A 24,161-nucleotide genomic window follows, 5' to 3' on the forward strand; every position below is an offset into this window, starting at 1 on the left:
ATTTAATTTTTTAAGAGTAACGTAATAAATATTAATGAATTTAATGGTGTAATTCTGAAATAATCTTAATAATAGGAACTAGCAATTTATATCTTATGAATAAATGTTCATACATGAAAATGGTTATTATTTTACATTTCATCCGTATAAGTCAAAATACGGGGGAAATTTCTTTGAACATACAGACTGTATGCGTTAGGATTATTTAGTATTTCGTGAAAAATAACTGGTAACCTGTACAATATTTAACTGAAAGAGAGGCACTGTTTGCTTCAAATAAAAGAAAACTAACTTAACTTTCACCTTCTTTATCAAATCTCCATCGTACAGTATAAAATAAAAATGTTTAACATTCTTAATTTGTGCCTCATTCACTTCACAATCAGTGCATTAGCAGTTTAATGTCTCTATTATTACTCAGTTAATTATCTCAATGAGTGACACAATTAGGGTTGGCCACACTACGCCAGCAGGGGGCCCCCAAGAGCACATGACATGCCATATTGTAGTGGGTTTATGTAAAAGGTAATCATACCGAAGAAAGCACAATATTTTCGATAAACATGTTAACAGACAACTTAATGAGACTAGTCTGATGATTTTCACTGTCAGAGCTGGGCTCACGTTTATGCACACTCAAAAAAAAAAGAAAAGATTTGTCCCTCTGAAGAATTAAATACTATTTATTTATCATTAACATTTACCATCAATAGCATTAGTTAACCAGAAGTGTCAAACAAACCTTTAGTTCAGTCACTGTGTGATAAGCTTAGGTAATGTTTAAAAACCACAGGTATTATTGTTGTTAATCTGCTGTCAGTTCCTTAGTCAGACTGTTTCATTTATTTAATATCGTCTTTTAAAAAACATTTTCTTTGTGATGCAAAAAATAATATTTAGGCCTGTTGTCAATTCTTTGCTTCTGTTTTGATCATTTGGACATTTGAAAAACAATTAAAACAGTCAACTGGTTTTAAAGATTCATTGTCTGATGGGTTATTTCTTTCCAGCACACTACTAATCCATAAACCACTAAATAATGGTTGTATTAAATGCATAATGCACAAATTATCACGTATGAACGAAATTTAGTTAATATTGGTGATGCTGGGGTGCGTACTTTCTGATGGGTTTTGCTAGGGGTCTACTTAAGACCTCATAAAACTTTTGGCTGTCTCTGGTCACATAAATAATATTAATATTACATACATCACACTTGATAGATTTTTCATGTGTGATCTGGAGAAGAACATGCAGTTAGTTGTATCTGAATTAACTGACTAATTATCAGTGCTTATGATAATAATGCCCCAGTTATCTACACGTTTTATTTACAAAGTGAACAGGATGGGGCCTTGGACTGACCTCTGTGGAACGCTGTTTGTGATAAACCAGACTGAATGACGTCAGCAACTATTGCAAGAGTTCCACCAGAAAACTGTGAAGCCAGTTACATTTTTTCATGTAAAACTCAATGACTCTTAGCCCTCTGTAAAAGAATATTAGAGTCCACCGTGTGAACAATGCAATGCAACACTCCTGTTAGTCTACAGAACAGATTATGTAATTTTCTGTCTTACATGCTGCAGTGAAGGTGCTACATCCTGCTCTAAAAACAAAAGTACAGGGTTAAAAATACAGTGTGTTTTTTCTGAGCACTAATTTATAAACCATTACCAATTGTTGTAACTTGTCGTGTGAATTACTGTTCACAGCATAAGCATGTCTTAACACCGCATGAAAGCATGCATAATTAATGACACTAATGATGGCTACTAGATCTAGGATCCTGGTTGTGGTACATCCTGTGTAGTGACACAGCCTATTGAGAGGACTGAATCAGTTAATGTTATTTGTTCCACATGTGCCCAATGAGCTGCAAAACATCCTGTGTGAAGGGTACATATGCTCAAATTCCTTTGCCAAAGGTTAATATGTGTATGTGTACCTGACCAAAAAAAAAGTCCTGTTTTTCTGAATTAGTAAAATAGTGAGATTGTAATTTTAAAAATGGCCTTCTTGTTCTGAATTCACACAATATCTTAAAATCCCAAAAGAGCCTCCTTTGACTTGAAAGCTTGATTTCATTCAGAATAAAGACCCTCTTGCTTAGATTGCTGTTTTCTTTGGGTGCAGATTTAAAACACTGGGAGATAACAGCATCTTTGTCTCTTGAACAGTTAAAGCTCTTGGTTCAGTTACAAATGGAAAACATTAATTTTGTAAGTTTTAAAAGAGGGACTCTCCCTCATGTACCTCACAGTGGTTTGTTCCACTGCCTACCATTCCGTAAAGGACAAACAATGTGTGAGACACTATTTTCCTACTCAGTACAGGTAAATATGTTTACCGTTGTAACCAGACTATGTCTTATTATAGCGCCATTATCTGGCTTGTGCTTCACTGGGGTCCCATACTGTTAAAGGGCTGCTGGAGGCTGGAGGTCTGTGCACATTAATAACTTTATAACTCAATGTTCAACTGCTTTTGTTTGGTTCTTATTTTTGATACAAATTTATTTCCCATGGGTCCGTCCACCGCATTTCAAAAACCCTGGATATGGCCCTGCTTCTGAGCCTCCACATGGCCAGGCTGAATGCATTTTAGATGCTTGGCCTTATAGAGCTTACAGAAAATGTCCAGTGAGCGGCAGTTCTCTGGGTGAAAATGCATCGTTGATGATAGAAGTCATAAAGGTCAGAGGAGAGTAATCCGACTACTTTAAGCTGATAAGAAAGGAACAGCAACTCTGTAACAACCAACGTGTGCAGAAGAGCATCTCTACACTATGACATGCAGAACCTTGAATCAGAAGACACCAGTCAGCTAAGAACAGGAAACTGAAGCTACAGTTCACACAGGCTCATCAGAATTGGACAGTTGGTCAGATGAGTCCTGATTTCTGAGCACGTTCCTCATGTACACTCACCGGACTCTCCCCATGTTTTAAATTATTATTGTGTTGAAGTAAATTTTAAGTTAATGTTAACATTCCTGGTGTAACAGAAAACATTTCATCAGGAAGGTGATTTCACTACCGTGATGGAATACATTTCAGAGTTCTGCTATCCCACTTGGTATCAATAATCCACTCAGTAATTGTCATTGAAAATATTTCTTTGGTTGAAAGGTAGTTCCACAGTAAAATGTTCCCTGTGAGCATCAAATGAAATTCCCATGTGAGTGAATAACCTGGGTGGATTCATCACACATGATATAAAACAAGACTCGGAGCAGAGCAAAGCGTTCTTTCCAGGCATGATTTATTGAAAACACACCAAATTTATATTCTACAAACCAGTATTTTTCCGTTATGTTTAACAAGCGTAATAATTGCCTCTGGGTATTAGTAAAATTAACATACATTCTGTCACTGTGGCATCGCCTCTGCTCGCTACGAAAGCATTAACAACTGTACTCCTCTAGGAAATCAAACCAATTCTTCCAACGAGTCTATCTTTTTAAAAGTTTATAATACAACGTAATAGAGGGCAGAAAGCCACCAACAGTCTAAACTACTCAGGGGCTGGGAGTGGGTGAGGGTCGGGCTGGGTGTGGTGGTGGTGATGATGCAGGATCCATGAAGTGGTGAGTGGAGTCGAGGGAAAAATGAGAAGAGGGGCTGACAGGGGGGAGGAGAAGGTGAACAGAGGGAATGGAGAGATGACAGCTGAAGGGGAGGAATAGAGTTTATATAAAACACTTATCTTTATCTACCATGGAAAAGGTTAAGGCACATGATAGGTACAAACACATCTGCTACTGAGTAGTACAGTTACTTTATTTTGACGGTCTTGATTCAGATATATCTACACAGGTAGGCCTGTTTGATTTAATGTGTGTGTGTGTGTCCATGTTCATGTTTTTTTTGTAAATGTACATAAGGGCAGCACATCCACAAAACCAAAACCCCCTGTTTTTTTTTTAAATTTGTGTAAATACAACTCCAGATCCTTTGGTTGTGGTACTGCGTAGTGCAGTTAGGAACAGACAGTCATGTGGGTCTAATGACAGCACACACGTCTGAGGACACACACACACGAAAGGGATGCTGGGTATTATAATGTTTTCTTTTTTAACTTGTGAAAATAAAATTTATACAATAAGTTGTTTGTTTTGTAGTTCATTGATTTTTACCACAACGTACATCTTTGTAAACACTGTGTAAAATATGCAAGCTTCATAGAGTCACATACGTCACAAAGAAAAATCAGACTTTAACGCAGGCACATGCCATTCGCCTTGATGACCCATGAGTGATACAACCTCCGATTGGATTCTCTTCCACGGCCCTTTTCTTGCATCTCAGCTGCCCACCCTGTAACGCTGTAAAAATATATACTATATGGTCAAACTTGATGTTTGAATTTGTACAGTGGGATGCAACCTTCTTTTGTTGTTGTTTTGCCTCTAACCCCACCTAATCATCCACCTGCACACTCTTCCTGCACATGAAGGACTTAGTTAATATCCGAATGACATCACCAAAAAAAAAAAAAAGACAAAATTTAAAAAAAACAAAACAAAACCTGGCACTTGGATAGAATAGAATATAAACATCTGTACAGATTTTTCTTCATGCTCACGACTGAATATTTCTCTTTAAGATGCACTGGTGTCGGAGAGTTGATGGTACTTGCTTGGGGGAAAGAAACGCGACTTTCATTAACACTGCCACCTCTTGTCAAGCTGTGTGACCTCTGACCCCTCCAGAGAGATGAAGTCAAACACAGATGCATCGCTTTCATAAAGAAAACTGCAGATAAATGTTGTTTTTCCTGTAACATTTTTTTTTTAAACACAAAATATAAATAGGTGATCGGCTGTGTAACGATAACTGACACACATTTAAGTTACGTGGTTATTTCTTGCTTACAAACATGATGAACTTCTATCAAATGAGATGTGCTTTCCAAACAATGTGATATTAATATACAACTAAGAAGTCAGTAAATGTCATTTTCTTCTTCGTTTTTCTTTCCTTTTTTTTTGTTCCTTTTGAGCCTAATATACATTTATATAAAACCCAACAAAAAAAAAAAAAACCCAAATCCTTTTTGGATCTATCTTTCCAACAAAAAAGAACTTATGCCTGTCTTTTCAAAAGCACAAATCATTTATAAACAAAATCTCTTATATCCTCTTTAATACACATCATTGACATACAGCAACCAGCTGGGAAACCATGAAACTGCATCACTACGCAAACCTGGTGGTTACACACGTAATCACGGCTCTGTGAAGAAACGTCGGCACACCGCCTGGCTCATTTGTGTCGACCACAGTTAAACAGAAGTCTTTGTTGCTTTTGTTTCCATTTTCTCTTACTTTTGTGATGCAGTGCAAACAGAAACATCATCCCATGTACTCACTATGTCACTTGCCTTCCTCCAGACTAGAACTTGCAAACTCCTCAGACTTTATAAAAATGGAAATCAATCACCAGTTTGACACATTTGATATCAAAGCAAGGCTTTGAAATAACTTTATATAACTTTTTTTTCTTCAAAAACACAGTGAACCCAAATGGATTTTAAGTTCATGGTGGGTTCTGCTGGGAGTACACGTTTTGCCACTATGCTACAGTTCTTCTCAGGCTCGCTTTCTTTCCTTTTCCATCCCATCAAATGAACATTCGGTGACCTTCAAACACATCTGTTCCAACCCATCACATCAAAATACCAGAGTCTGATACTCTCCACAACCTACAAAATTTGATGCAGGCTAAAATAAAAGAATATTTTATTCCTCCATCAGGTTTCTCTCCAACACACATCCCATTTCTCCTTTCTTTGCTTACTTCACTTTCCCCATCACATATCCATTGTTTCGCCGGCATCGGCCTCGCTCTGTTTTTTGTCACTGGTTGCGCTCAGCAAGAGTCAGAACTGTAAAATTCACATGATGTCCAGTGGGAATGTTGATATGACAAAGTAGTAGGAGTAGTCTCTTTTTCTTTTCTTTTTTAAATTTTCTTTGAAAAGCATGACTGAATGCTGGCTGCTGCTGGGTAGTTGCCGTTGTGATCGTTATTTTTTTGTGAAATCCCCTTTTTCTGTACAAAGTCCAACTCCAAGATGAGTTCCATGTGAAATGGCAGTGGTGATATGGGAGATCCTCTTCTAGCTTGGCGTCACACAGTTGCTATTTTAAGCCTGAAGCAGATGGACAAGAGAGACAATCAGTTTAAAACAACAGTAAATGATGAGCTTCAGTACAAAATACCCCACCCCTCCCACCCCCAAAAAACAAAAAAACAAAAAAACCATTATCAGTGATAGAAATCTGAATACTTCAATTTTAAATTATTTAAAGGAAATGGCTGGCAACATTTTATATTCCCACTCTTGTCTGTAGAGCCCATTAAAAGACAAAAACTAAAATGTTGTCTTTTTTTTTCATTTAAAATAATTCCCTGCTCAATTTTTTGGTTTTCTAGCTTTTTGGTTCAGTATTTCTGCTCTTACAAAATACTTTCCACTCATAAGTGAAAGCTACTGAAGTCCATATACTCCAGGCACAATCCAGCCGCTAGACAGATTTTGTGCGAGTTTGTGAATTCAAACCAGAGGCAAATGGAGAATTTTAAACTTGACAGCCAATATCAGTTTTTCTTTCAGTTTCTAGTTTTGCTTCCAAGTACCCAAATAAAATCATTACAGCTTTAACCCCAGCTTCTCCTTAGTTCACTTAGTGAGTGTGAATTGCAATTAGGAACGAAACACTGTGTCATAAACAGTGTTTTTAGCATGAGTTTTGCTATTTAAGTCACATATCCAAATGTTAGTGTTAGGCCACTATATTTGTATGCCAGATAAGCTACTGTATTTTGACAGCATTCAGCTCTTATTACTATGAAAAAAAACATATGAGCTAAGTTATTAGTTTTACAAATTCTTTAGCTAACTAGCTTGCTAACACATCGCTAACAATAACTTTATTACAGCAAACTAGACATATGGTGCCTAAATTACCTTGTAACCCAGAAAATATTAATGTTTTTAGGGACCATATGTTAGCATTTCACTACTTGGTTCTGTATCCTGTGTAGGGATGTGCGCAATTACTCAACTAGGCTAGTCCTGTAGCTGCCTAATTGTCGCTGTTGTTACTAGTCTGTACCAGACTTACTAGTAATTTAATGTAATTGTTAAAATTTTAATTGAGGCCAATGCCGTAAATTATTGTGTACCAAATGTTAAGCGGCCATCTGCCACCAGATGGCACACTGCTGTTGAGAAACACGATAAATCTGTTAATCCAGGCCTCATCTCTTTGTTAACACTATTGATCGCTTGCTCCGAAAGATGGATTGGCTCTCCCTTACAATAGGGTGAGGAGTTCAGAGTAGAGTTGCTACTCCTTTCACACCACATTTAACATCGGTTTAAGTGTTTTTTCTTCTTCACTGTCTGTCTAGAGAAAAACATGCAATGTTGATAATGCAGGATGTTAGGTGCTGCACAGTTAAGCAGCATGATTCATTATTGTAGAATGTGAGTAATGGTTTAAAATGGCTTTGTTATTAGTTTTTGATATTTTCCACTAAATGGTTCTCAAATTTAAGTTAATATTTGAGTGTTTCTTAGTTTTAGACTAGTTGGCTAGTCTAATTTTCCAAGGTTAGTCGACTAAGAAATTAGTCGCCAGGAGCGTCCCTAATCCTGTGGCATACTTTTATCTCCTAGTATTTAAGTATTTAGAGGACATGACATTGTCTTCTGTGTGTCTTATATAACACATAGCAGTAAATAGCAAATTTGTGCATGCATCTATCTCAGCTGCTAGTGTACTGTGCAGGGAAATCAGTGGAACAACAAGAAAAAAAAATATCACCAGCTATTTCCTTAAAAATATCACACCAAAACAGATTTTCTCAGCGTTGAAACAGCATGTTACTATTAAAAGTTGTGAATGCTGGTTTGAATCTCTTTCTTGTCAGCAATCATATGGCATTATCACAGCACTTGAAAAATCGTGTCACTCTCAATGCGTCAATCATGTCAATCCAGATGGAGAATGGAGGCGAGAGACAGCAAAACAGATGCTTAATGTGCTGTGTGAAATCCTGCGTGCGCTAAGTGAAGTGAAAACGACTCACCTGATGATTCATCCTTATCATTACCTGTAGCTGGAAATTACAACAAATACCACAAACCATACCATTCTATCTAAGATCTAGCCTTTGAAGTATTTCCTACGATAGTACAGTGGATGGAGATGAAAGAACTGAATGGCCACTGATGAACATGACTGAGATAAAATGCTGTCAACGAAAAAGGCAGTGAGGTCTGACATGAGGATTCTGGCAGAGGAGAGGACGACAGCAGTGAGGCAGTTACTGAAGCTCACCCAGATCAGCTTCAATGGTCAATCACACTCTAAAGAAAACTGTTGCTAATGTACTGTAACTAGTAAATGTACAGAAAACACCCAAGTTGTTCCATATGATTCCTTGGATGAGGAACTGCTTCTCCTACCCAGCACATTTAATGAACTGGGTATGCCTAGAGTGTCATTTCCTGACATTTGTGTCCTCCTCTATTTTGCTTTACAAGGAAAACGAACAACCAAGTAACATCTGCTTTAGGAGACAGGCTGGGTGGCAGCTGGTGCGATCACACAAACTCTAAGCAGAAGACTTTAAGTGGTGTCTGGGACTGTTTTTTGTGAAAGTGTTATTTTTTTGTGCCTTTCCGGTTGTTGGATTTCAGTTTTGCGTTCTGTGACAGTGACGACACCAGCAGAGCACTTTTGGCAGCACACTGACAAAAACACAAAACAAAACAAAAACTGGGTATTGGTTGTGTTACAGTGTGACACCTACCGGTCTATCCATGTTTAAGGATGCTACTAGTGTACGCTACGTGACTGTTTAGAGAGGCTTCTGATAAAACGTTTATCTCTAATGGTGAAAAACAGCATTTCAACAAACAGTAGTAGAGATGTGTTTGATTCTCTCTCAACCGCAGAAAAGTTTCTTTCTGTAACTTACACATAATATGATAATCTAAGTTACATAAGCCTATTTGAAATCACTCATACCAGAAATTTAAATACAAAACATTAAAATCATCTACAAATCATCATCTCCAAACACAATATATGGGAGTGCAAACTTGTGTGGGTTCCTGCATATTATACACACTGGTTTCTGCCATCAGCTTATCAACTTGCATGAGTTCTTTATCTGAAATCGTCTCGCTTTGACCCGAGATATGTGGTGTACGACAACTGCAGACATAGTATGTGTGTGTGTGCGCGCATATATCTTTTTCCTTTTCCTTGCTGCTTTTCATTAAGGCATAACAGAGTCCCTGGAGGATCTCTCTAGAGTGCAGAAGAATGATTCCCCTTCATCATTTGCTGCCAATTTCAGCAAAGACTGTCAGGGGGAAGCAATGAGTGAGGATAGGTCTACATTTGAATGAGACGGGTGGTAGGGCTGGGCTATACCATACCGTTCACGGTAATACCGGTGTAATTTTGGGCAACGATAGGAAAATGAAATATCGCGATAGAATATGGGTAAAACGCGCATGCGCCAGTGCCTATGTTTACATACGCACATGGCGGCGACGCAGAATGAGAAGAGCGAAAGTGGATCGTTAAATGAAACGGATGAACCAGAATTGGTTTGTAAAAATGCTGCAACTTCAGTGGTGTGGAACTGGTTTAGCTTTCGTCCGTCAGATACACAACAAAGCACTATTTTTGGTAGAGCATGCTAGCGGGCCGTCGTTATTACCGGGTTGTTTGGAAAATACGGCACACTTAAAATCAATCCTTTGATTTTGTCCCTTATAATCCCGTGTGCCTTATGTATGAATTCTGGTTGTGTTTACTGACCTCGAAACGATTTTATGTGGCACACGGCGCTCGAAAATCTGTCAAATGTTTTAGTACGACTTTGCTAAGCTACGAAGCCGCACCGCTTGATGGATTGTCGGAGCATTACGGCTATCGTAGGCAGGAGCCTCGCGGAGTGATACGTACTGTGCTTCAACATAATATTACCGTATTGTGTGTGTATAACCTCTTTAAGTTTTGTGGATATTCTACATGGTTATGCTGAGGATATGTTGGCCAATTTCCACTGGAAATGCCTTTTGGTTAAACTGTCCGCAAGGAATTTGCACTGTTACATTTTTATATAACTTTAATGCACATAAAAAAACAGCTGCTTGTTTAAGTGAAAATACACTGATGGGTTTCTTTTTGCACTAATAAAGTTGTGGAGTTGTAAAGTATTTTGTCTCACGTCAGTTATATCGTTATCACAAATTTTCAAATGTATATCGTGATAATTATTTTTGGTCATATCGCCCTGCTCTAACGGGTGGTGCTGAATTGTGAACAGAGGACCAGTGCCACCCTTCTTTCTATGTGATACAGAGAGTACAAGTTTTTTTTGGAGGTTTAAATATTGACCATTTGGTTTCTTGCACTGCACATGTGAAGCAGAAATTCTACACAAAACACAAATCCTCAAAAGTTGTTTACAATGTCATTTCTATGCAAAGAAAGAGGTGATTTCTCCACCTGACTGGTCTGGGTGCAGGGTGACAGCAAGTCTACATGACAAAGTGTGAGGGTGAGAGGAAAACAGGCAGAAATGAGGAGCAAAAGGAGGATGAAAAGGATGCAACATGAAAGGTGCGAGGAGTTTCTCCTGTTTGTGATTTCAATTTTCAGACCTACCATGCATGCATTTAGACCCAGGAGTCAACAGGCTGGGGCTTAACATCACAAGCGTCCACCAGACTGACTGCAGGCCTGTTACTCCTGATATAGTGTTTCCTATTTGTGTCATTCTGTAGCCAAAGGAGCACGGGTTAAAAACAAAACACAGTCAAACATAAAGAGGTCAATACATTTCACATGTACACTCCTGCTTAAATACACATGCATCCAAGATCAGAGAAGCCAGTGTTAGTTCCCTGCCTTCAGGAAAGCTCGGAAAGAACTCGGGTTGATTACAAAACAGCGAACCAGAACATGCAAAAGAAAGAGGGAAGAGAGCGCGTTTTGGTAGCCAAGTTGCATTCAAAGCGGGCTGAACACCTCTGGGAAGTACAGGCAGCAGACTTAAAAGACAGCTTTGGAGCGATGCTAGCAGGCCTGTACACTCTGAAGACAAACACAACTGTTTGCTGTGATTACTGCTGCCTTCTGAGCTGAGTAAAGTGTTTGCGCTTTTAAGATGTGACACTATATCTTTAGCTCTAGTTAGCCTAAATATAGTTGTCACTGGAATATACTTCAGAAGCTGCTATACTTATTGTTGTTATTCTGCCTTCTGAATGAATGAGAAGTTTAGCTTTACTTCCTTCACTCAGCTGAAAAGCCTGAAACCCAAACTGTGATCGGTCCTATTATTTGCCCACAGTATGTCCACCACTACTAGCAATAATGGTGTAGTTAGTCAGCACTTGACACCAATATTCTTAAAACTTTGGTTTTAACCCATTTAAATAATGTCAGTGTGGGGGAAAAATCAGTTTAAATCAGCGGTGATAATAGAGCCTGGAGCCCGGCACAACTTTCCTGCTGGAACGCCCAAAACAAGAGTATTTTTTAACTGCATTATCATTATCTTAAGGACTCGAAAACAACTACATTTAAGAAATGATATAGAAATCTGTTTACATTTTGTGTGTCTGTAAATATTGGCCAATATATTAAGTGACCAAATATCGATATAGATCTAAGAGCCCACAAAATAACTTAAAACTGACAGAAAACTTTCAGACAGCTTGACATACTGATGTAGGGTGTGGTTATACGTGCTACACTGAACACATCCGAGAATAGGAGGTGGGATAATTTGAAAACTTCAGCCACAGAGAGCAGAGAAACACTGCTTTTCCCCATCGCAGTCACTGCAGTGACATCCTGAATATGAACATAAATTTTAAGAAACACTTTAGTCCTCAGATAAGATAACACAGAATGCAAGGCCCAACTTTAAACCTATATAACAAATAAATAACAAAGAAAAACAAAAAATAATAACATAAAAAGTTTACTCTGTAAGAAAGAACATGCGTCCGCGCTCAATCCGACAGACTTGCCTTACAATAGCTTACAGGTAGTTTATGATAGCTAATGCTAACAAACAGGCAGGTGTTTGGAACTGGCATAACTGAGTCAGGTCCCCAAGTGTGAGGCTGATCTTACACTGCCATGTTTGTAGTACTGCTTAAAATACCAGCACTGTAAAAATAAAGTTTATGATCTCACAACGGACCTAGGTGCCCTTTAACCTCCTTCTGATTGGCTGCCCGTTGCAAACAAACTGTAGGTGGCGTTGCTTCTGTGCTCACATCCTGAGCGATGTGTTGAGATGACTGTCAGAAGGACATCATCCCACTGTGACATTATAGAGAGCAAAGAGTAGAAGAAGCTGTCTGAAATGAAGCACAGCGCTGTGAAGCCAGAAACTTTGGCTCACGGGGATTACTTACACGTACACTGCGCTCATTATCTGAATGTTTGGCTATGTTGAATATGAACAGCTACAATTTTAAACAGCGAAGAGAAAATGAGGAGCAGCTAAGTGCACATGAATTAAAAATGGCTACATTGTAATTTTATGCACCCTAAACTATGCTACTGTTACCCACTTCACGCAAATATCAAGCTAATATATAGTTGGGCTTAAAAAACAACAAAACTACATATTTTAATCTGAAAGGTAAATTTAAGTCACTTTAACACCAAAATATAATCACGTGTTAGTTTTGGAGAAACAAATATGTGAAAATACACCAAACATCTAAGCTGAATCATTCATTTTTGAGCCTCAAGGGCCAATCCCATCCATATTGTGTTAACGAAGATGAAAGATAAACAGCGTAAAGTACTTGAAAATCATCTGATGCATAAATGCCATCCTCTGAGGCCACTAGCCCGCGACTCTGCTTTGAGGCTGGATTGCCGATCAGCTTAACACGCTGTTGTGTGATGTGTGTGTATAATCAGCAGACGACCATTCGATAACACGGCGGTCTGTTCATCGCCAAGGCAAGGGTTGTCTCCACAAGGAGCACTTGTTGGCGGTTCTTTTAATCAGTCTCAGATTAATTACTTTACAGACTCCAAATGCTTACACTCAATTAACTGCTAGCTCACAGATCTGAGGCTGTCCACAGCGCTCAGCTGCGGTGGCACTATTAGCAGAGAACGACGACTTCCAGCCTCTTTAAAGAATCGATAGGATTAACAGCCTCTAATGAGGACCACCATTGAAAACAGGAAGAGAGAGAGAGACGAAGAGGACGTGATGATATTTCAATGAGGCATCATTATCTCCTTGTCTATTCCCTGCTCCCCCAGGAGATCAGAAGAGCTCTGTCCATACCTTTAATGGTTCCCGTTCTGTCAGGTCCACCGAGCCGTCGCCGGTCTTGTATTTGCAGTCTTTGTCCCTCTGGTCAATGGTAGAGTAACCATCTAATGAGGTCAGAGAACAATTGTCAGCTAATTCCTCTGTTTCCCTGATTATCATTGAACAGACAAATAGTTTAGAAAGTTATTTTAAACTGTGTGAAGAGGCAGACAGAAAGCTTTTGTGAGTGTTAGGAAAGAAGAGGAGAATACACGTGCCTCCAAATTCTCAAGCCTATTTCACACACGAACTTTGGATAATTTCAGTTCCACAGCAGTCCTTTCTCACGTGTAAGACACGCTTAAAAAAAAAAAGCACTCCATGTGATTTAGGTGAGGGGGGGTAGTGGAGCGACATGTAGAAGACAGGACACATGACGCCCACCTGCTGGAGGTGAATGCACTGGAATATTAACAGCACTATGTGCACACGACTGCAACCCGACATCACACAGACTAGTGCTAGGGAGCTAGCTAATGTTTGATGTGACTCTGTCAGACATTTGCATTCTCACGTGCACCTCTGCTGGGAAAGTCCTAGAAAAGGTCAGAGCTGCAGTGCATGTGTGAAAGCAGTTTCTGCTCCTATAAACCTGCCAGTACCCGTGTTACTTACCCTCAGTGCGTCTCAAACAAAATACATCAATTATTTGCAAGTGAGATATTAACCCTGTCCTTAGAACAGGCCTGAAAATGTGTTTTATGCATTCTGTAGCCCGGGGCATTTCATTTATCAAGTCTCAGAGTAGAGGATGTCACTTCTAGGGGGAATGCGGTTTTTAAAGTGCATTTAGCTTAGTCACATAAATCATCTAACTAAATCTACTATATGCAATATAATAAGTACACTAACAAAAATATTCAGCAGATCACCACTTTTATCTTCTTTGGACTAAAGGCTGTACATAAAAGATGGCATGGCCTTGGGGTCTCAAAAGGGACGCCAGTGTGGAAATGCCTTAAACTTGCATTCTCCTCCATGAAGTAAAAAATAGTTCAAACTTGTGTTTACTTTTGTTTTATGGGTTTCGATGTTTACTGTACAGCAGCGGTCCCCAACCTTTTTTTGCACCACGGACCGGTTTATGTCTGACAATATTTTCACGGACCGGCCTTTAAGGTGTTGCGGATAAATACAACAAAATAAAACCAGTACTGGTACCAAAAGAAAGAGATTTATTCATAACGCACGGGAAAAGACCAAGGGAAACCGAGCTAACGCTAAAAATAATTTAAAAAAAATAACAATAAAAGCCGACAAAAACCCTGAAAACCATAAATTTCACACCCGAGCCTCAACCTCAACTCTTGCAGCCTGGTACCAAACAACTCACGGACCGTTGCCTGGGGGTTGGGGACCGCTGCTGTACAGTTATCATGACTCACCCATCAGTTCAGTAAGTGCTTGCGACGAGGTAATAATGTGCATTTGAGTTTTAATTAGCATCATTTTTACTACACACAGCATTTTTTTTCAGTTTATTGCTTAAAAATGTTTTGTGTAATTTATTTAGATTTTTCGGGGGGTGTCACCCTGATGTGCTCAGGGTTCAGAGTTCTACCTTCTTCAATCAGGAGAAGCACTCCTCCTGATTGAAAGTCAGCACAGAAACCATCATAAATAATCTCAATTTCTACTTTGAGGTAAGAGAATATGTAGTCCTGATTTAAATATCTGCACAACTCCTCTGTCGGTTTGTGAGTTGCTTTATAAGGAACACCAGCATCCAATAACACGGAGTCGAAGGTACTTTCAGCTGCTCTCTTATTTCCCAAGGGGTCCCCACAGCGGATGGATGAGCATGTTTGATATGGGACAGATTTTATGCTGGATGCCCGTCCTGATGCAACCCTACTATTTGTAGTAAATAATCTTATTCTCTGACCGTCAGCGATCACAAATGAATACCGGAGAAAGCTACAAAATAGTCAAAGTTGCAAATGACATCTTTAAAACCAAAATGAATCTCCTCTTTAAAGGAAGCACAGTGGAGAATCTATCCTGTGATATTCTAAAAGTACATTCATTAAGTAGTAAGAGAACAACCCAAATCCTTTGGTGTTGAGCTTGTGATACAGGCCCAGCTTTGTACAAACATCTTGTCAAGAGAGGGGTCGTGCATACAGCATCAAAAAGCATCATGTCTGAAGCTCGGTCCAAAGCAATCATACAAAGTTGAGAGATTTAGTGGGCGAATTTTCAGATTAAAAAAAATATCTTTGACGTCAAATCAGAGGATTGGACTCTGGAGCGAGATCACAGGAGAACTAGCTCTTCTTTGGCTAAGGACTATCATGCAGTCTGGCTCTTACCTGGGCCCAGCTCATCCATAGGTATCATATCACCACTGCCACATTTCCTGGTGCCTGAAAAGCATTCATAGGCCATTTGTACAAAAGCAGCACACACACAAACTGAGTCACTGAGCCAATGCTGATGCTGCTTTTCAGGGCGATGGTTCTCGGCCAGTGATTGAATAATGCAAACTGAGAGTGGGCAGACATGAGTGCCACGATTCATATGAATGTATGGATGCAAAAATAAAGAAAAAAAACTGCTGCTATGCTGCTGACTCCTCTGTCAGTGAGATGTTTGTTGTTGGGCCAACGTACTTCACAAGTCCCCTTCCCACCCCCTTATATAAACTGCTGCTGTTATAGAAAACCTCTATCCCAGCTCCTTGCAGATGCAGCAACACACGCTGGCTTAAAGTTGAGGACATTTTCTTTATCCCTGACACCATTACGCCAGTCAAAAACTCAGTCTCTATAAATCCAGCTCTTAACTTTTTAAAATTCTTTATTAATGTTTTTTTGGACCAAGGTTTTTGTTAACAGCAGCAGTATGCTTTTTGTAGTTAACATTTTATGTGCTTTATTTTTTAACCCCTATGAAAAAAGCATTACTGTGACATTTCACACCAAAGCGTCACCATGAGGAGGATGAAAGTAGTAGCAATGTGCAAACACTGTGCTTCAATATAGCCATGAGGTGGGGAAAAAAGCATACATGTCCCCAACAAGTAAACACACACTGAGTCAAATGCTTGCTCCAGTAATCATTAGCACTTGGTTTGAACCTGCTTTGAGGACTGCAGGGGTAGGGTTACTCTATGTTAATGTCCACCAATAAACATGTTGTGCTGTAATTTGGGTATGCAGACTTCTTAAATAGTGACAATGTTCTATTTTAATACTGTCATCAAATCCAGTGAAACCCCCCGAAAAGAAACCATTTTATTAAGAAGTTACCTGGATAATATTTTCCTTCAGTGTAGTAAACGTGGGACTCCTGCTACCAAAAATGACAGCACACATGTATTCATCCTTGGCAAAATATAGTCCACAACATATGACAGGATCTACACTATCCAGCTGATGTTTGTAATTATTGCTTTTTTTTCTCTTCTTTTTTTAATTGAACTGATCAACTTTAGTGTATTTTAAAATATTAAGGTCTTCACATGAACCAGCTTAGTGTGAAGATGCACATTTTTTTGAAAAGGAGATGGGTTACAAAGCAGCCTGGAGATTTGCACTAAATATAACCATGCCAAAGCATCCTAATTAGTATTCCCTGTATGGGTATCTAGTAAGCCATTAGCTGTTAAGGCCTGGGACTTCATGGTCAGCATGACAGTGCGTTCACTTTTAATTTTGGAGTTCTTTAAAATGGGGGGGCCACCTTCTATCATCAGTATGATGGCTTGTTCCCACTGGACGGGTAATTCATCCCATACAATGGGGAGCAAATTAAAACAACTCAGGGCTCGCAAAATCACTAGCCCGACGTCCCGGGGCTAGCAAATTTTCCAGTCGGGCTACCAAAATCTATCTCAGCCCTGCCCGTCGGGCTATCATAGGAAGGAAAAATATATGTCATTGCTTTTGCATTCTTTCGGACATGTAGCTGAGTAATTATGTCATTGGTATCGGTGAGCCACTGTCACTATGTGACATATTGAAATCGCGTTTGAATTTGCTTTGTTTTTTGCTTTCACTTTGCGATCGCACGAACTGTGTATAGAGAGCGGCAGCACTGATTGGTGAGTGACGATTAATTGCGCACCAATTCCTCTGACATCGTCTTATCACTCATTAGCTTACTATTCAAACCTGACAAGTGAAATCTCCCACAGCAAGCTTAAACATGTGAGAGGTTGATCGCGCAGAGAATCGCTGACCGTTATGTGAGTGCGTGTGTAAAAGCAGCAGGATTTATGCAGGTATTTTAGTTCTGCTGAGCCAAATAAGACAGGTCAGGGTGAAGAAGTGACAGCCAAAGAAAAGCCTACCACAAAACGGAAAAGTTATGACAAATCAGACTATGAGGGGAAAAGAAAGCTCAGCTTTATGGTTTCATGGACAAAAGAATTTATGTGGCTGGAATATGACGAGCTAAATAACCAGGGGTGCACATAAGTGGTCCGCAGGTGCGCATTCGCTGTCAAAATAAAAAACGCGCACCAGATAAGAAGTTACAACGCGCGCCTCCAGATTTTCTGGAGGAGGACAGACATTGTATGCTGCTGAGGAAAGTGAGGAAGGAAGGAAGCAGTTTTGTTGCCAAACGTGTGGCAAGTTTGGCAACAAATTCATACACAGACAGTGTATGAATGTGTGTGTGAATGGGTGAATGACTGGATATGTAAAGCACTTTGGGGTCCTTAGGGACCATAAAGGCGCTATATAAATACAGGCCATTTACCATTTGTTTAGAACTCTTAAAGATGTCTAAGAAGCAATTACTTTGGTGTTCCTCCACCTCCAAAGAAATGTCAGAAGGAGTCCGAACCGCAAAAGAAGCGCGTATTCTCGGAAAAGTGGTTGCAGGAGGTGAGCTGGCTTCAAACAAATGATGAACGCACAGATGTGGTGCAGAATATGCCGTGAAAATCCCACTCTAGCGGACAAAAACAGAGCCTGTTATATGTACGCAAACGCGCGTTGCTACTTCTTATCTGCACCTGCAGACCACTTATGTGCACCCCTGTAAATAACATAATGTTCTGCCGGGTGTGTTGTTGATTTCTGAGTCGACAAGCGCCTTTGTTACTGGGACCAGTAATTTTAAGAAAGACCCCCATTAGAACCCATGAGAAATGCAAGAAATGCATTATTGCTCACTCTGCAATATCTTTCCCAGAACAAACACCAATTGCAAAGAACATACTAAAAATAAACCTGAAAAATCTGTTTAGAACAGCGTACTATGTTGCAAAGAGTGAACTACCACTGGCAAAATTTAGCAGTCTTTGCAAACTTCTAAAAAAATGTCCTCGATCTTGGTTCCACTTGCCTCTTACCCGTGACTTCAGTGGAAATTTCAAATTCAGGACCTGACACAGACTGATTCATGTTCTACACAGTTCTTACAAGTTCATAGAAATTTCTGTTCAATTAGATCCAAGTATTTGAGTTGATGATTGTAATTTTTATACAATGTTGTAATTTGTGTTTCAACAATTTTTTGATTAATGTTTTGTTTCCGTTACAATATTATACTTTAATGTATAATATTGTAACGGAAACAAAACAGGAAACAAAACATCAATCAAAAAATTGCTCTCTTTTTTATTCGGGCTACTTAAATTTATTTTGGGCTACCACAAACTGAAGAGTCCCTGCCTGAAGGGCTACCAGAGATTTTGAAATTTTGCGAGCCCTGCAACTGCAGCTAATGAGACTGTTCCCATTGGACGGGTATAAAACATAACTTGACAACTTGAAGAGGCAGAGATTTATCATTCGCTCCTTGAGGTTGACAGAATGGTGAAAAGCAAATCAGCAAAAGGGTGTGAGGACCATAAAATTAAAAAAAACAAAACATATGGAGGCCATATGGAGTAGTTACTGCACACATAAAACACTAAAAAAAGATGTATCTACTGTCTTTATTTTGATCTTAGATTTTTGAGGATTACACATGTGACAAGAGACCTAACATTATTCATCTCGTTCTTCTTGAGGTGAATAGGTGGACTACTTTCTAATGAGCTACACAACAATGTCACTGAAGTGGTCTTCATTTTCCCCCCACCTAGTCCTACCCCATTTAGTCCTCGAAACAGACACAAACAGCAGCATACACTCTACCACACAGGCACTGACTGACCTTGGTTCTTCTCCATCAGCGGCAGAGTGGTGTCATCGTAGCCCGGCTTGCCGTTCTTGGTTGCTTTAGGAGTGGCCGTCACAGTGGGCTGAGAGAGGAGAGGGAGCAGGAAGCACATCGTAACATACAGATCAACTTAACTTAATGTGGGGTAAGAACTGAGCGCATAATGATTCATAACATTTTACGAGCTAAGTATCAGAAATGAATTATGTTGTCTCGATGATGTAAACATGATATTGGCAACAGCTTGATTCAAGTTTTAGTCAGTGGAGATTTATCGGAATTTATTTTACAATGTCAGGAACGGCAAACAGAGCCACTCTCAAAACTATTTGAATGGAGCTGTTTACAAAACATGGTTTCAACCTTCTGAGCGAACAATAACAACACTCTGGATTGACATTATTTGTGAAGGACGACTTCGGTTCCATACCTGGAAGTGGCTTTTGTTCCACCCGTCCTTGGTCAACGCGTTCCTCAGCTCCTTATAACTCCACACTGTCTGCAGCACATGGGAAGCTGCCTTCGTTTCACGTGCTGATTGGCTGAAGAGGGCCCCCCCCATCCAAAAAAGAGGAAATTAGTAGAAGAAGTAACCTCACCTAATCGCAAAACGGTAACAGCTGGGCGTGCTAGCGAGGCACCGCTGCAATCAATCTCTTCATTCAAAGACTTTTGAGTTCCCCGAGCAGTTTCAGGGTCTAGTTTTTAATTCACAGCCAGATGAATACACATTGCCTTTCATTAGCTACCTCTGAGCCACCAGTATTAATTATATGTGGGTGCGAGGGAGGGGGCTCACTTCAAAGAAAGCTAATCTCATGAGGCTGAGAGGAAACACTAGCTATTTGGTCTGTGAATGAACTATGTATATTCATGCTTGTTAAAGTGACTCTGGATGATCAATACATCACCGCACAAGGACGGGCCTTTGAAAAGTGCATTTAAAATGTGGTGCGGCTCTAACGCCTTTATTTGCAGTGAGTAACAATGTGGTTATATAAGACACCTCTTGAAAATATCAGCCTGAATATCTTAATTTTTGCTACTAGTCGCTGAGTACAACAGAGACACCCACTGTGAGAACGGCCTCCTCTTCTAAAAGCCTGTTTATTAATGTGAGGTGGGCAGTGGTGTCTGTAGCCAAGCTCGCGCCGTCACGAGACGCGTTACATTATTCATCCTCCATGAATACTAATATGAAGGCTCATGATGAAACTGCATACAAGGTCATACTATAATTATGTCTCAGTAGTATGGCCACACCTCATGCAGAGCTTTCATGGATATGAGCATGCTGCTTCAGTTTGACTCAGTAAGGAAAGGGGAAAACAGTCGTAGAGCAACGTCAATGCAATATTTGTCCGACTGTACTTTGAAAATCTTACCTGGTCCTATTGATGGCGACCAGTTTCTCGATGGCCTGGGCCTGGATGAGTGAGCGTGCGTTTTCAGAGCTGTCGGTGACGATCTCGTGAATGGTATTGAGGATGGCCACCACAGTGTCCTCCTCCAGGTTCTTGGCTGGTCGCTGCTGACCGCTGGGCAGGTTGCTCACCAAGTCCCGCATGGCATAACTTCCTATATGGTGAATTAGTGTTTAAGGTTAACCAGGTGACAGTGACAGGGAGAATAAGAGTCAAACACAAAGCACTCTGAGAGCACAAACCTCCAGCAGCTCCCTCCCTGGGCAGTATTTCCTTTTTAGGAAGATTCTAAATTTTAAGGCTTTGTTTCAAATTTCCAAAAATAAGTCATTAAGCTGACCTCGGAGACTTCGGTGGATGTAAAGCTAATTTTAATGTATTGTAAAAAAAAAAAAAAAGTCTAGTGTCCACATGTAACACTGACATGTAGGAATCTGAGTAATGAAAATACACAAACTCTCAAACGCAGCAGCTTCACATTTTCTATGTGCCCGTGAATAAAGTGACACCCTTTCTAATGTGACTCCAGACTTATGAAACAAAGTCTACAATCCTTTCATGTAAAAATGCTTTCCCAGCAGTTTATGGTAGCGAGATGAACGAAGTATACGATGAGATGCGATGGGGGGAGCTGCGTCTGAGTTGGCTTTGGATGGACTTTGAAGTGTTAAACTGTTCAAAAGAGAGGGAGCCACACAATTCGTCCCTGGCTTATTATAAGGAAACTGTATCAACAAAAGGGGCAAATTGGTATAGAATCATAACTGCACTCCCACCAACTAGTGGTCAGAACATGCGGGCATGTTAGAATTATTTCATGAAAAGACTTGTTAGCCTTTTAAACAATGTGGTTGAAATCGTTCATAGAATAATAGCAAACCTTCATTGGTATTACTGCAGTAGCCATCCAAAATAACATCAACAACAACTGTGTGGCTTTGCTAATTGTTTGTACCGATTAGATCCTTGTTGCGGCGATCAATGGACAGGTTGCGCAGAGCGATGGCCACAGCTCGGACCACCTTGTCAGAGTCAGAGCGCAGCAGCTCCACCAGGATGGGAAGACCTTTCTCCTTCCGCACTGTGGCTCGGATGTAGTTGGACCACTGAAGGGCAAAAGAAGGGCATGCTGTGAGTGCTTTTTATATTCTTTAGAATTTTACAAAGTACTTGAATCAGCCCTAATATCAGTGCACATCCTTTCATTTGAGCCACCAAGGTAAGTCCCACAGAGGAAACTATGTGATCTCTGTGACACCAGCACAGAGGGCGAGGACACTTCTGCAATATTCTCCACCCATGCATGGCCATGCACACTCAGAAAGTCGTTCTGTAACTACAAGGCAGCTCATCACTGCTCCTTAGGCATAAGTAATTCACGACATCACACAGAGGGGCTCTGAATGGACATGTGATTTAATTTGTCTTAATTTAAACATCAGTAGATTTTACTTCTCATTTTTTTGTAACATGAAACATTAAGCTTGACATAAAAGGGTTTCTCTTCGGAGTGCTGATAACCCAAGAGATGTAATTAAGCAGAGGACAGTCAAAGCTGAGCCACCAGGTGGCAGTAGTAAGCCTTGGAAATCAGGGAACTCCCCGTGGTACTAAGCAGAAGCAAAGAATGAGGAGGATTTCAAGTAGAAGCTCTGATATCCTCTGAGAGAGCAGGACACTCTTTGTCCAGCTACCAGATGTGACAGTCTGGTGTGTTAGCAGCTCCACAGGTTACTGTTAGCCTGCTCAGGCGTTCTGATCATGCTTACCAGGGAAAACATCTAACAGGAAAGAGTTTTTCCACCTCCAAATATGCACCTTAGCTAAAAATCACTACATGTGAATTATTAAATATATTGAATGAGAAATTCAGAGCTGAATCTGATCTAACGGAACAAGAAAAAAAAAAAAAAAAGATAAATCAAGATTTCAGGTGATTTTCCTCACGTCTCTGAGGACTTTTTGCTGCTGATGAAATCTGAGGACTGAAAGATTTATTTACAGTCTGACACTTGGGTGTTAAGAGAAGAGCTTTTGCGATAATGCTGCCGTGGGCTGAATACAGCCCATCTGCTGGAAAACATAAGTGACCGCTCTTGCCCGAGGTGCTGCGCGTAAACTGGCAGCTGACTACCAGCCATCCCTGTTGATAATTCACTACTGCCTGCAAGCCAGACAGCAGCTCCACAGATGCTCTAACTGGAATAAATGTGTAGACCTGACTGCACAGCTTCTCATCTAATCCATCATCAGAAGCAAAAACCTACCAGAGATGAGAGTGCTGGATAACAGATATAACACTTATCTAATATTATTCCACCTTGATGGTTATCAATACCCACCCCTGTCTTGTGCTGCTGTCATGTTGAAGTGATTGTTGATTTAGAGCTACTTAAATTGCTGGATCCCATTCTAAAGGTATCTACACTTAATTTAGCTTCAATCTCCATCACAGAAACAACCATATACTAACAACGCTATTTCTAGCATTAGCTTAACAATGCTGTTTTCATCTTTCTTGATCCAAGTGCAACCAGTCAGCAATACATTGTGGATGAGCTACCTAGAGCGAGCTTTAACTGGGTCTGAGAAATCAGTTTCCACATCCATACTTTGGCTCTTAGAAGGCAGCCAACACATTCTCATCCCAGGGTGTCAACTACTTTGCTTGGGTTGTGGTTAGGGTTCAGAGTTGCCCTCTGCTGAAAAATGGCACTCTGTGTATTTAAACGTGACACCAAGGATTTCACAAGAATCCATACACACCATTCAGGCATAACAGTATGCCTAATATCCTGTTGGTTCGCCTTTTGCTGCCAAACCAGCCGTGACCCATCGAGAGATGGACTCAACTAAACTCTTGGAGAGTGTCTGGCACCAAGATGTTAGCAACAGATCATTTAAGTCCTGTAAGTTGCGAGGTGGAGGCTCCCATGGCTGCCTATGACCCTGTTGCTGGTTCCCCACTGTTCCCTCCTTGAACACCCGACAAGTGCTGCAGTTTTCGAGATGCTCTGACCGAGTCGTCTAGCCATCACAATTTAACCCTTGTCAAACTTGATAAAATGTTCACTTTCCCCCTGATATATCCCACCTACTAACAGGCGCCATGATGAAGAGTTAATCAGTGTTCTTCACTTCACCTGTCAGCAGTCATAATGGTATGCCTGACATTGTGTATGACAAGTGGGGAGTAACAGATCCATCTTATTATTACAAAAACCTGC

The 24,161-nt window shown here is 40.1% G+C and overlaps 1 protein-coding gene across 13 annotated transcripts in view; it reads right to left on the reverse strand.

Moving 5' to 3' along the window:
• Nucleotides 1–3,246: 3,246 nt before the first annotated feature.
• Nucleotides 3,247–24,161, reverse strand: part of arvcfb (ARVCF delta catenin family member b) — a 255,585-nt gene continuing 234,670 nt past the window's right edge. For 10 of the 13 annotated variants that reach the window (XM_025896848.1, XM_025896846.1, XM_005472985.4 and 7 more), the window contains 8 exons: nt 21,890–22,040; nt 20,896–21,088; nt 19,941–20,052; nt 19,505–19,592; nt 15,703–15,756; nt 13,364–13,455; nt 10,702–10,814; nt 3,247–6,155 (listed from right to left, as the gene is read on the reverse strand). In XM_025896848.1, the coding sequence (XP_025752633.1) occupies nt 10,713–10,814; nt 13,364–13,455; nt 15,703–15,756; nt 19,505–19,592; nt 19,941–20,052; nt 20,896–21,088; nt 21,890–22,040 (792 nt within the window). In that variant the 3' untranslated portion in view covers nt 3,247–6,155; nt 10,702–10,712. The remainder of the gene's footprint in view (nt 6,156–10,701; nt 10,815–13,363; nt 13,456–15,702; nt 15,757–19,504; nt 19,593–19,940; nt 20,053–20,895; nt 21,089–21,889; nt 22,041–24,161) is intronic. The other 3 variants (XM_005472989.4, XM_005472987.4, XM_025896849.1) reach the window with 3 other exon arrangements.

The sequence above is a fragment of the Oreochromis niloticus genome, linkage group LG12 (assembly GCF_001858045.2).
Source record: "Oreochromis niloticus isolate F11D_XX linkage group LG12, O_niloticus_UMD_NMBU, whole genome shotgun sequence".
Lineage (NCBI taxonomy): Eukaryota > Metazoa > Chordata > Actinopteri > Cichliformes > Cichlidae > Oreochromis > Oreochromis niloticus.